This window comes from Diadema setosum, chromosome 10 (assembly GCF_964275005.1).
Source record: "Diadema setosum chromosome 10, eeDiaSeto1, whole genome shotgun sequence".
NCBI lineage: Eukaryota > Metazoa > Echinodermata > Echinoidea > Diadematoida > Diadematidae > Diadema > Diadema setosum.
In genome coordinates, this window is record NC_092694.1 from 22887071 (window position 1) to 22901722 (window position 14652).

Sequence of the window (14652 nt, forward strand, 5' to 3'; positions counted from 1 at the left end):
AATCCTTTCCTTCATCATTCTTAGCCTTTATTGATCTTTTGGGCTTCAAGAAGTATTACAGAGATCATAGTTTTGTTTTTGCAATTTGATTCATGCGTTTTATTGTATAAATTTGTCTTTTGTTCTTATTGTATTGAAGAGCATTTAGGCATGAATGACAACTTGTTTAATTTTTGCAATTTTTTTGCGTTTGTGCCTTGGGAGAGAAAAACAAAGGTGTTCATTTATGCGTAAAGCTCTCTTTTTTATTGACCTTCCAGGTTGAAAACCAATTAAATTATCTTTCATATGGCATATAATACATGAACTTTTAGCCAAATATTCTATGATTATAACCTTGAAAAAGTACTTACTTTTTTTTTTGCCGAGTGTACATATGCACACTTTCTAGTCATGATAAACTCTCATATTTTGTATCTTGCGTGTTTGTACTTTTTTCCTTAGTTTATGTATAGATGTCGAGTGAAGTATGAAAATGGAAAAACTGGAACCGATCACCGTGTTTCAAGTTACATAAATTTTATTTATTTATTTTTTTTTTTTTGGTGCCGTCATCGCTGGCTAGCAAGAATTCTACAGTTAATGACGTCATACATGGACAATAATATTAAGAAAATACACAGAAAATTACACAAAAATTTCATTTTTCATAAAAAAAATATTCCATTGACTTGTTACTGACCTAAATATGTTAGGAGAACGTTATTCCCTCTGTTTTCCAAAGAAGGTAAGTCCAGTGCTCTTTCATTACGCTAGAAATGTGAAGAGATTTATCATATTCAATTTTCTCTCTTATCTTATTCTTTATTGTTTCCCACACATGACGTGTGACCTGTATAGTAGTGACTACTGTAACTGTAGTAGTATTTTACAGGGCCAGCGGAGCGTTTTCAAAAGTGTGTGGGGGGGGGGCACTTCCGGGTTTCTTCAGCTGACAAGCACAAAAAAAAAAGGTCTTCAGCGGAAAAGCATAACCTTACCGCGCTCACACTTTAAGATCTCTTTCTATTTCTTTTTAGTCCCACTTACGTACTTCCGGGTTTAAAAAAAAAAGTGGGGGAGGGGGGGGGGGGGGGAGCCAAAGCGATGACACCTTATGTATTCCTTTGTGTGGTTCAAAAAAAAAAGTGGGGGAAGGGCCACCGAGCCCCCCTGCCCTCCAACCCTCCCCCCCCCCCCCCGGTTCCACCGGCCATGTTTTATTTGTCGATGACGATACCAAAACTTTAAAATTCACAACTTTTGAATTGATTGTCCGATTTTCCTCAAACTTTCATTGGTTTGTTCTACTGATATTGCCATTTTCACTCAATTCACATTCCTATCAAGGCCTTGGGTTTCTTTAAGTGGTTCTCTAAATCTTTCCCTCTGCTGAATCTACATGCACTGCTGAATCTACTTTCATATAAAGTGTTGGAAACCCCTTAAAGGTCCTGTTTACCTTTGGGAGTAGTGATTTTAGAAATTTTCAAGATATGACATTTAATGCATATGTATAGGTCTGTTGTACCACAAAACATCCTATCACAATCAGTTTTGCAATATAGCCAAAAATAAGGAGATCTGCATTTTTCTCAATAAACCGTAACTGTAGACGGTTTAGTCAGGAAACACTTTTATTATGATAATTGTTCACATTTTGTATATTTAACAACACTAACATCGATTTTACCAATTCAACATTTTACAGTGATTTTTTTTTTTTATCCCTAGCTCACATTTTAGAACTAATAAAATTTTGAAGCACTAATGCTGGTTTTTTGTTTCATGTGCAAATGGTATATTATGCCTTTAAAGGATCTGCGAGGAAGCAATCATATTTACGATATGTAGACATGTAGATTCAATTATTTTCATTCCTATGCGTTTAATTTTAAACGCCTTTTTGTGGTCAATATTGGTGCCTGATATTGGTATACTTATTGGAGTTATTATGATAGTTATCATACAAATCGTCACTGCGAAAGAGATAAAGTACTATGATATCAACAGTAAAAAAAAGTATATAGTACCATTAATGATAACAATGATGATTATATTAATAATAATAATAATAATAATAATAATAATAATAATAATAATAATAATAATAACAATAATAACAGCAACAACAATATTAGTAGTAGTGAAATCTGTGATGCAAAGAGGGTCTTCTGCTCAGTTATACCAAATTTGGCTGCCTGTGTAAGCTTACTTATTATAGTAATGATTCATATCATATCATAGATATAGCTATCATCAATATCGTGATTAAAATCAGTACTGTTATTTTTGTTTTTGGTGCATGGCTCAGATGGTGACATGTAACTAATAACATTGACAGCATGCAGAGTTGTCTTCATTCTTAACACAACACTCTCATAACTATACTGTCGCCTCTATCACCGGTATAATAACATCTTGCTCAAGCATTATTACTTCCTTAATGGTCCCCTGAAACTGCCGTTTCCAAGTTGTTTGCAGTCTGTGGTGTTGTTCTAAAAATAGTACCTACAGGGGGTATTTACATAGAGCGCTTTTATATTCATATGTTATCTTAATTACTCATTACAAATTAGCTGTAGCATGAAATTCCTGAAAAATCTTCATTACTTTTCATTTCCATCTGCTATTTTTATTTTTATTTTTCATTAATGACTTTGGTATTTCACAATCTACCATTCTTTGCCACTTTCACAAATGCCTTATTTCTTTGATAGATTAAGCAGTCTATAGGTAGCGCTAAAACCTGTAAAAACGTACCGCAAAAATCAGAAATAAATGTAATTTCATAAAGTTCTTCCGCGTATGTTGTGTTATACATACAGCTTCCAAACTGCCAAATATTAGTTAGGGATCGAATTCTTGGATTCCTACGTTTACAACATTGAGACGATTGACACGAGGGAATAAACTTGTGATCACTATAGATACCTGCATAGGATTATAAACATAAAAAGAATGTACAAATTCAATGTACTCTGATCACTTCAGGGCGTAGTGCTTATTTGAAGAAAAAAAATTGAGATCTTACTTCCCGTAAAGATTCTGCCTGTCATTATGTTGACTCGTCAAAGAAAACGCTGAGAATATTACAATGGTCACCACTCTTCCTCTCCTCAGGCAGTTGTCAGGTGTTCCAAGGGCCCATGGATCCGCCATGAACAAACTTAAAACTACAGTGATCAATGCAGTCATACTGACATAGCACTAACTTTGCTCTATTACCATGATCACTTCTGGTTTTAGAGGAGAAGATTTTTGGGATGGGGGAGGGGTGGGTGCTCTATTGCAAGTGAGATCCTATTCAACCTATTAGCGATGCTAACTAACGAGTTTGGTGAAAATCCCTCAAGGGGTTTTCGAGGAGAACCTGAAAGTTTAATTAAAAAAACAGAGATAAGAATGAAAAAGAAATAATTCGCAAGACGGACCCCGGACGATGAAAATTGCAGTAGCTCACTTGTTAAAGCTTTTGGCGTAAGTGAGTCTTAAAACTGTGCATACATCAATAATATTGTCCCAAAGAAATATATTTTCCTTTCCCTCATTTTCCCCGAGGCTTTCCTTAAGGACAGTCCAGACTCCCATATTGGAAAAGGAAGGGGTGTAACAGTTTTGGGGAAAACTGTACTCGATCGACTATGGTGTTATAGCGTTCTGGGAGGAGGGTGGCATGTAGCAGATTAACACTTCACCGAAGTGATGCTTTATTTGTATTTCAGAAGGCTTACGGTTATTTAAGTGACTTTATTGTTCTCACATAAGGTGGATTTCTTCAAATTGACTAAAATACATGAATTCATTTTATCATCTTTTATTTCATCTTCTCTAGTGATGCTAATAATTATGAATGTTTAAGCATATACATACATATTTGTCTAACAATTAATCAATGCACATCTAAGATCTTTACAGAGAATGTATAAACAATCTTTCTGTGATGAAAGGTATGCTTCATGTCGCTCTTAGTATACTAGACACGAATGGGATAGGAACAATAAAGGCAATTCGCATATAGTTTATTTGAGTGTTTGTCTCCACCAGTGATTAAGATGATATCGCTAGTGATGAAAACAGGAATAGTAAAGCAATGTTATACAAAGAACTGATGAATCAAATCAAATCGAATCAAATCAAATATCTATCTAACCACAATAAGCACTTTTTCTCTACATGCGTCATCATGCATAAAAAAGTAAATATAGGTCCTCTCTGCTTGCCACTGACTCCTCCATCACACAAGCGGTGTGCTCTTCGTGAGCTTTTGCCTCACTGTCGTGTGAAGAGAGCGTAAGATGCTCACGGCATTTTCTCGAAATATGGTATCGCGGGAAAAGTAAATTATCGGGTTTGTCATTGCGCTAACGCAAAAAAGAAAGAAGGCGCAATCGTCTGCAGTGACGTACCAGCGGTCGCTTGTGATGTACCGCGCCGCGCCGAGAAAGCCAGCCAGAGGCATGAAGCAGACGAGAAAAGAAGAAACCATCAACAGAGTGATCTTTGTTGCCTTGACGTGGCGGAAACTGTTCCCGCGTTTCCGGGGAGCGCCTGGTACTCTCATGGCGTCTTCCACGATGGCGATACGATTCGCTTGCCTGATAGCGATTAACAGAATGCGAATGTTGAGAACCATGAGAAAAGCTCCGACGATTAGTATGGAGATAAGAACCAATAGGTCGAACACCATCGAAATATTGCTAGAGCTGCTCCGCTCGCCCAGACAGTAGGAATAGATGAAGTCTTTCGCAGACCCATGACTGTCCACACTGATTCTCGCCACGGCGTAAGTCAGTGTTAAAGCCCAGGCTACAGATAATGCGATACCAATCCTCCGATTTGTAACGATGCTCTCGTACCGCAGCGGCCTTGTCACCGCAATGTAACGGTCTAGGCTAACTAAAAGTAAATGTGTCAGAGATCCGTTAACGAAGACGTAGCTCCACAGGTAAAAGTACTCAGCACTGCTGAGAGAGCAAGTTACCTCATTGCGAACGGTTCGTATATAGAGCTCGAGTGGCAGGGAAACAAAAGCACTTAAGAGATCGTTCAAGGCCAAACTTAGGAGAATAAAATAATTTGGTTTTCTCAACTGTCGCCGGATAAGGATGGGAAGGATAACCATGCCATTTCCGAACGCAACAATCAAGATTAATGGTACGACCACGAGAAACACTATAATCCTGTGCAAATACGAATTGTGGAAGCTATTCCGTGGCAGATTATTCTTTTGGAAAAAATCCATCGTGCTTTCTTGATTCTTGTCTTGAAAGTAAAATCGATTCCGATGGAAAACGAAGAGCATGGGCCGTGGTGGATGGAAAGTGCTCCGCCCAGATTAACCTGTAGATCGGATATTATTGGTTTGAAATGTGGCCAACATTTTTGATCTGTTCCAGTTCACTCATGCCACTGTCACATTTGGTCATCCATTGTCATGCAATATTGTCTTCTTTCTGGAGACTTCTCTCCTCAAATCATATGAAACATACTTCGCGGTACTAAATATGCGCTCGAAATTCTGTTTACACATTGATGCATCGATTGACAGAGTAAGATCGATGGTGGTGTGACGTAGGCGTGGCTTTATAAAACAGGTGCATCCATGGCAGTCGCTTTGCTTAAATCTTGTTTTCCAAATTATTGAATTAATTTGCTAAACTTTAGAGTCAGGCTTGACATTTATAACTCACTTTATAGGAATATACTTGTATTCATATTCTGTCAACAAGCTTACTTTGACAAGGAGATCTATCAAGTGAGAGCTGTATGTGGAGATGGATTGACGAGGTTTCGAAGTGACAAAAAAAATCTCAAGAGTCGTATATGAGGACATATGATTTTCTCTTGACCCGGTTTCTTCACAAGGAATGTTGAACATTATAAGAGTCACTCCACAGTCTGTCGTATACTTGACTCGGTGATATATCACGGCTAGACAACAAATACTGGATACGGCGTACCAAGACAGCAAAATATGAGCAGCACTTCAACAATCTTCAGGCCATCAGCATGGAAATACTTCTGAGACGATGATCACTTGTTTGATTAAATCATGGGTCGATCCTCTATGTCTCATTCATTCTCGATGTGGCATCTGCACAGGAGTTGTTATATTCCATGGTGCGAGTGTAAACCGTAACGCCGTGATGCATATTTTGTTTAGGAGTAGATTAACATCTTCAAAAGTCATTGTGACTCTCGCAGTCAAATACAGATCTAGCTCGAGTGCAAAGAGCAGGAGAAGGAGTAAAGGGTTCCACGAACCACTGAAATGACAGAAATAGGAGCGATCTCGGAAACAGGATTTTATACGCCTTCGAGAGTGAGTGAGTGGTGAGCGACTATTTCGTCTGACAAGGATGGATGAACAGTCAACATTTTACATGGTTTCCGTCCACCGTACGGCTTCGGTATACTTCCATTTATAATAGATACCTGTCATGCCTGTGTCGTATGTGTGTAAACGCTTTTGATGAAAACTGTGTGTTAGAGGGGCTAATCTGTATTCCAGGCACGATTGAATTCTCGACTGCCTAAATCAATCAAGAGGAAGAATGGAATGACGGGGGGGGGGGGGGTAAGTACTGAATCACTATCCTCTAATGACACACCCAATAATAACAAGGTTTACCTATATGATTAACATGGCGAACGGTGCATGGCAATTAATATTTATTTTTTTTTTGCAAGAAAGACACAAAAGAGCAATAAAAATATGAAAAAAAAGCACGTAAAGCCATCACCTTCAAACCTTAGCTGGTGAACACGTCTTGTCTGTCTTTACAGAGCAATTAATGTGTGATAGAGCAAGAAGAAAGAAATGTCGATTATTCACTTTAATTAACATAAAATCATTTATGGAATACGGTATTATTATGCGATAAAAATGGCAGAAGCACCGATGAATACAGTAAAACCCTTACACGTAAACTACTCATACTTACCCTAAACATCCATGTACACATCCATTGATCAGTAGACCTACTGTTAACTTTGTTTTTTAAGAGTCCAATATTTGATTTTTTTTTTTGGAAATCAAAATTTGAGAAGAAGAATATTCCATATCATGATTATTACACTTAATTTCATTCCTTTGATCGGCTATGATTTTAACAGTACCAAACTTATTATGATGCAATAAGAATCAGAGACCATGTACACATGAATAGGTGTGCTTTAAAGAAACAATTCTGTCGAAATTTTAGTAGAAAGCTTAATACATATAGAATAATAATATGTCTCCTGCGATATGAGTGTAAATATACACTGTTTTTAACCTTTATACACTTTGATTTTAAGACTTTGTGATGAGCATGCTGATCCTTTCCTATCAGTCACTTACAAGCAAATTAATGTGGATACGAATTTCCCCGGGAACAGCGCGATAATTAGAGCATATATCCGGTTTCAGTTCAAACAAAGTGCCTCAGTTATTGAAACTAAACTTAATGAACAAAGCGCAACTCTGTTCTCCTATCTAATTGGGACAAATCGCGTATCTAAAAATAAAGTAAAAATTTATATTAGTGCGACTCAACTATCACTGCGCTTAACTGACACGCTTGATATTTCAGTTGACAATACTATACGTGCCCACTCCGGAGGGAAAAGATGCCTCAGAACCATGCACGTTGATCATTTTCCACAAATGAACCAAGACATTTAATGGGATATGCTGGATCACTTAAAAGCAACTCTGAAAAGAAAGAGTGAAGTAATTTTTACAGTACTTCAGTGAAAACTGAAACCGGATATGAATTTTCACAAAGAAGTTCCTGAACAGTCAATATGAATACGGAAATGAATGAGTGAACTAACGATGTCATTTTCTACTTGTCATAACATTATAGTTTTGTAAGTAAAATCTTGAAATTTCCTGTCTGGCCTTTTTTCCCTCTTGTTCAAACGTACTTATGCTTCAGACTCAAATCATTATGTGTCCAACTGAAGCTATTCAGCGACCCCCCTAATTTGTATCTGATTCTACTGAAATTTTCACTGCTCTGCTCATAATATCAAGCTTTTCTTTTCAACCAAACTTATAACTGGTCCGGAACTCCCCTTCAATGCATGTTATCCGCTGCGTGTGGTTATACAAACGTATACGCACACACATGCACACGCACACATACAGTAAAATTTGAATGCTCTCCCGTACAATTGCTTTCTTTGTACAGTTTAATGAACACACATGGTCTATAATATGATATAAAAAGTGAAGAACTACACCAGTGCTAGCAGAGGTTTATAGCATACTTGATGGTTGCATATAATAAGAGTTTTTATACTCTGAATTCAACGTGGTACAATGTAAAATGAATTATAAAAGCATAATTGCAGTGCAAAAATGAGAGAGACAGTAATTTCTTATAGTACAATGATCAATTGTAAAATCATAAAATTGTAAAATTCCCTCATTACGTCAAAAAGCGGAGTGACTTTAAAGCTGCATTTATTAGATTTTGCGTACCGAGAAACACGGTTTTGCAAAAATGGCTTTGAAACATCTTTTTGAAACATGGAATTGACAGCCAGGAGCGTTTATTAGAGTTTATCCAGAGCGTGTTTCTGGTCTGGCTCGCTCGGACTGCGCCACTGTGTATTTATGTATGTCATATATATATATATATATATATATATATATATATATATATATATATATATGTATGTATATATATATGTGTGTGTGTGTGTGTGTTGTTGTTGTTGTTATTGTTGTTGTTGTTGCATGCGAGTGTTTTTGTGTGTGCAATACAGTAAACTCCGCATGAGTCACAGTCCCATTCTTCTATTCGTTTCTATATTTTCCTTTGCTATTATCCGTTTTATGTACCCCTATTAACACTAAGGTCAAATGTTTATAGTCTATCAAAAGTTGTCATTTTAGTTTTTATGAATTATGTTTCAGCGAAAATTAGATAAGATGATTTTATGTCATAATCGGCTTTATCCTCCAATATTTTTACCATCTCTTGCATTTCACAGAATAGCACCACATCAAACCCACCTTAAAGGGGCTGTACAGTACTGGTTGAGGTGGGGATTCATGTTTTTTACATTCTTAAGTGAGATAATGAGAAACCTCTTTTGAAATATGAAAGAGCATGTAATTCTAAGAAGAATTCAACGTTTATTTGATGAAAATCGGTTTTCAAATGGCTGAGATATCCAAAAAATTGATAATAATAAAAGACTACATGCCACAACTTTATTAGGATCTCTTTGTTTCACCTTGTTTTTGGATATTTCGGCCACTTCAAAACCGATTTTCATCAAATAAACTTTTGATACCCCTTAGAATTGCATGCTCTTTGACATCTCATAGAGTGATTTATGAATATCTCGCAAAATGTTAACAGCTAAATTCTCACCTCGACCAGAACTGTACACCCCCTGTAAAACATGTAGGTTTCTCCGATGGAATTTTGATTTCTGCTCTTCAATTATCCGTTTTATGTTTATACACCTTCTGACAATTAGATAAGACAAGATGATTTCATGTCTTAATCGGCTTTATCCTCTAATATTTTGACCATCTCTTGCATTTTACAGAATAGCACCACATCAAACCCACCTTAAAAACAGGTATGTTTCTTCGATGTAATTTTTATTTCTGCTCTTCAATTAATTCAGTACATCGACCTTGAGAATATTTTCATACAAAGCTACATTAAAGGAAATATGTGCAAAATATGGTCGCACACACACACAAAGTTCACGTCTTACACTTCTACCACAGTGTGACTAGAGTATTCACAATAAGCCTCCAAAATACCCTTTCTATATATCACATTCTCCCCATGCCCAGATAATCACTCTGAATTTTTTATACCGATCTTTTCTCATGTAAAGAGAGATAGTAAAGGTAATTCTAAACCAAACACTGCGGAGGGCTCCTGCTCGAGACTGGTGAAGTTCGTTATTTCAAAGGTTCGTTAATCTGAAAATGAAATACGGTTCATTATTTCGAAACGCAGAAACTGCCAATACCTATATGATTATTCGTTAATTCGAAAGCGAAAAAGGGTTCTTTGATCCGAACTTTTGTCATGTTTGTGATTATTTCGAAGGTTCATTATTCCGAATGTTTGTAATTCCATAAATGTAATAATCATTCGTAATCCTAATGGTTCGTTCATCCGAAAATGAAATAGGGTTCGTTCTTCCGAACATTCGGAATTATGGATCTTATTTCGTTTTCGGATTAAAGAACTTTCGGAATAATGAACTTTTTTTTTCTTTGTAATTTTCGGATTAAGAACCTTCTGAAAAACGAATTTTAGTTCATTTTCGGATTAACGAACCTTCGGAATAACGAACTTCCGGAACAACGTATGTAAACTGAAACCTCTCGAGATCTGCATTTTGAAAATCCATACGCGTAGTCACTGTATCACATCACCACTATGTCGTTATCATATTCTTACTGTTACATTATAAAGTTGTAATTCTTGTCCTAAATGTTATCAATAATGGTAAATATGAGAAAACAGCGACCACAGTGTGATCAATAACAGAGAATCTGCTGGAGATGAAAGGTAACATAACCATGACCACGTCCCAACCAACTATAACATTCTAACAAACCAAGGAGATTCGAGAAATGGAGTCACAACAGTCTTATTCGCTTTGATCCCATGCTCGAAGCCACCATTCAAATGTATTTGAAGTATGTGTCAAACTGGATCTGCCCCCCCCCCACGATTGGAAGAAAATTAATTCACGTCTCATTGCATAATGACCAGCCACTGTCTAAGGAAGATAAGATATGTCTTTATGATTGTAATTACTTTTCGCCATCCCTACTTACAAACGATGGGCGGTAGACAATGGTAAAGGCACGGGGGTGCGCGAAGAGAAATCGCTCAAATATTGCTGAAATAGATATCAAAATTACTCGACTGTACGTGCCTGTACGCTAATCTGACATATTAATTTATAAAGAACTATATTTGAAGGTGAAACATATTAGTTTCATTTGGCGGATATAATTAGAAAAGTGATAAAACCGGCTTTCCATAAGGGTAAACTTTCAAACACTTTCACAAAATACAGCTCAGATTTACACTTTTGCACATATTTTCGAACGAAATTGACTTTTAATAGGTGAAATTTCATTGCATTTGATATGTAAACGAGCAGCATATACCCGATATTATGTTAGCGTTAAAAATGAACCTTCAGATTGCTCAGAAAGATGGCGGCTTCAAGCATCGAACATCAAAGGCACAAATGCACCTGTGGAATTCTTTTGTCCATCCATAGAAAACTGACAGCTGATTGAATAATTATAGTCAGTTGTACCTCCATCTCTCGAACCTCCTTGAACAAAGTAAAATATAGCGTAATGTTCATTACTGTATGTAAATATATATCACTGACGCCCTCCGATCGAAAACTCTTTGCAAGTCAAGTTCCCTGCCTTCAACTCGTTTAAATTACGGTCAAGTAAAATGATGATGATGATGATGATGATGACTATGATGATATTAATGATAGTAATAGAAGTAATAATAATGATTTCGATATAAACATCATATATTATGAAAAATAGTGACATGACAATGATCATGGTAATTATAATATTTCACATTTTTACCTTCCTTAATACAAAACTTTAAGTGCCTTATAAAATTACAACCATAAATTAAAACAATTATGATTTTAATGTAATTAAAAAATGATTGCAATAATTTCTTTAAAATAACTAAAAGGACTTACTAGATTGTATCTAAGCATTCTTCTTCCTCCTTTCATTTACTCTATATAGAAATTTCGTCAGCTCTTGAAACAAAGACAAGTATTGACTACTTTCCTCAACACTTGACGAGTCAGGTAACATTTAAGGAATTATCAAACTTCCTCTTTTCGTGTTCCTGGTTTTTCTTCTGAAATGCATCCCGTGCATAGCAAGTATTATTATCATCATTATCGTCATTCACGTTATTACAGTCACAGCCCCATAAAAGAAAGAACACACGAAAAAAAAAAACCCATTAGAAAATGTTTAAAATGTTTGTTTGGAACAAGTCAACGGCTTACTGTTACTTACGTAAAGAATGGTAGAGAGGTTATTATAGCGATCTTAATGGTCAAATGTGTTATACGTAAAATATGGTACAGATGTCACACCACATATCAAGTGCATGACATTGTGTAAAAAAAAAGAAAGAAGAAAATCCAAAGTGAACAAAGTTACCAGTGAAACTAAAAAAAAAAAAATATGCACGGACAAATGATACGTCAAATACCATTGAATTCAACAGAATACAACATTAATGACAACGATTATACCAAATTTGAGGGATAAACTTTCTTACTTTGAGACAAAAGTCGGGATGGTATAAATCATGTATAGGCTACCCACTCCTTCTGACATAATGATAGTCATAATGTAGTATAGTCCTAATTGAAACTGCGTTAAGATATGTACTTAAACACAGAACAATGCTCTCGTAAAATATAGATAGCGACAACATGTAACAGAATCTAATCGCATAACATTAAAGGGTTTTTCTCTTGTTTCTATGGGCACTAAAATCATCATTTACTAGATGTCTTTTCACAAGATATCTTTTAAGATTAAAGCATGAATGAAAAAAAAATGTAGCCCTACTGGTAAGAACGTTCCATTATTACCAAAAAGTATTAGTAGATGTGAATCTTTATCATATTGGAATCTATAAATGTTGATAGATAATACGAGTTAGGAAATGGGGATCACTCGAAAATTATTAGATGAATGATATACACTGTGTATACATTACTTGGCTGATTACTTGAAAAAGGGGGGTGCATTTGCTCAATAGCACGGTGATCTCAGTGTGCAAAACGTTTGTGCGCAGCAGTGAAAGGTTTGAAAAGCCTGGAAATTTAGCAACGCCAAAAGGACACCGAGGTGCCTGCTTCCAGCATAATCTATCATGTTTCTTTTTTTTTTTTCAATCCTGACTTCTCCTTCTTCTGCTACTATATACCACCGAAAGCTTGAATTGGTAGCTGGACTAGAAAGGGCTAGTCCAGACGGCGCCCGTCTGGATTAGCATATTTGTTAGTCCGTCCTGCTTGACTAGCATTTATGCTGGTCCAGCAAACAGACAGAGTAGTATCCTACTTCTACTACACGTGCTAATATTATTACTTTCAGGGGCTGACGTAGATGCAATAGAAAGGCAACACGTTAAAACGTTGTCTGTATAGTTTTTCTTCAGTAATGCAAATGTCAGACGAGTTATGATAATTGAACGGGCTGCAAGGACTTTCCCCACTTCGTATGAACTCTCCATATGATGTTTTGTAGGAGAAACCTGAAACCTAACGCGTGTCTGTGTCCGTCAAATAAATGTTCCTAATACCCCGACAGGTGAGATAGGCCGTTGCCTGGCGACGGAAACTGGGCACCCACACAGAGTAGATGAAAGGGTTCATGGTACAGGCATTCATAAAGGCAGCTTTGACTAAGACCTTGTAAGCAACAGTGTTGGTGAAGTTTCCACTCAAAACGCCCAGATTATACAGCAGATAGCAGATCTGGTCCGGCGTCCAAAGAACAAAAAAGGTGACGAAAATGACTGTGAACATTGTGGTCAGCCGACGATGTATTGTCTGTGCGTCTTGGGAGATGCTTGCATCGCTTGGATTCTGCGAGTACTGGCGCAGTTTGAGGATGCTTTGAAGGTTGGTGTACAACATTACGCAGAGTGGTCCGAGATATTCGAAGATGAACAGAAAGACGCCAAACACTTTCCTTGATCTAGCAGAAGGGAAAATGAGAAAGCACCTGCCACACTCATCCATATCACGAAATACAAACGTGAAGAGGTTGATCAACACTGCAGCTAGCCATATCAGAGGAAAAGCAAACTTCTCGTAGCTATGTTTTGCCCAGATTCGATACGAATAAGGATAGGCGATGGCTAGATATCTTTCAATGGAGATCGTGGTCAATGTGTAGACCGATGCCATGAAGCAAACCCAAGCCAAAGACTTTGGTTCGATCACCCGGCAGTAGAATTCGCCAGCGGGCGTGGGTGGTACGTTGACGTACTCCGGTAGAGGGATGTAGAAGAACGCCGTCAGTAGATCAGCGACAGCCAGACCGATGATAAGACGGTTCGCTGATGTCCCACCGACACGGGCCCCGCCTAGACGACTCTGGATGAGAATGACGAAACTATTTCCCACAATGGCTATGACAATAAGTACGAAGGCCACATAATCATACCAGAAAAAGGAGAAATTTTCTATCAAAATCCACGGTACTGCATTTGTAATATTTACGCAAGACATTTCTATTGCAGTCTTTAGATCAATGTGTAAGGCGTGAAAGGAATATGCTCCGGATGTTTTAACAGAATTTTCTGAGCGACACAAATAACCAGCTAGCTTTTGAATGGATAATCACCTGCTGTTAGATGTATCTACGATTTAATGAGGAGCGATATACGATGATGTCGGTATTTATATAGGCAATAGCAAGCCTTTGAAGCTCATAAAATTTCTGCATCGGTGTAAGCCTTTTGTCCAAACTTAAATTCGATATCCTGTGGCGCAGGCGCAGCATTGGTTTGACAGAGCAATTACTTTCTCGGGTTACATTTTACGAATGTCTCTATAAAGAAATATCGTCACCTCCTGAACACGGACGAGGAATATTGGCCATGTTCCTCG

At 37.0% G+C, this 14652-nt stretch overlaps 2 protein-coding genes across 2 annotated transcripts; both read right to left on the bottom strand.

Annotated features, from left to right (window-relative positions):
* Window positions 1-3330: 3330 nt before the first annotated feature.
* On the bottom strand, window positions 3331-5104 carry LOC140233856 (trace amine-associated receptor 6-like). Its single transcript, XM_072313947.1, has 2 exons — window positions 4389-5104; window positions 3331-3352 (listed from the first exon to the last, which is right to left on the bottom strand). Exons 1-2 carry the CDS (start codon window positions 5102-5104, stop codon window positions 3331-3333), a joined length of 738 nt encoding a protein of 245 aa, XP_072170048.1.
* An 8053-nt stretch (window positions 5105-13157) lies between these two features.
* Window positions 13158-14325, bottom strand: LOC140234511 (allatostatin-A receptor-like). The gene has a single exon (XM_072314553.1). It carries the CDS (start codon window positions 14269-14271, stop codon window positions 13297-13299), a length of 975 nt encoding a protein of 324 aa, XP_072170654.1. The 5' UTR covers window positions 14272-14325; the 3' UTR covers window positions 13158-13296.
* Window positions 14326-14652: the final 327 nt, after the last annotated feature.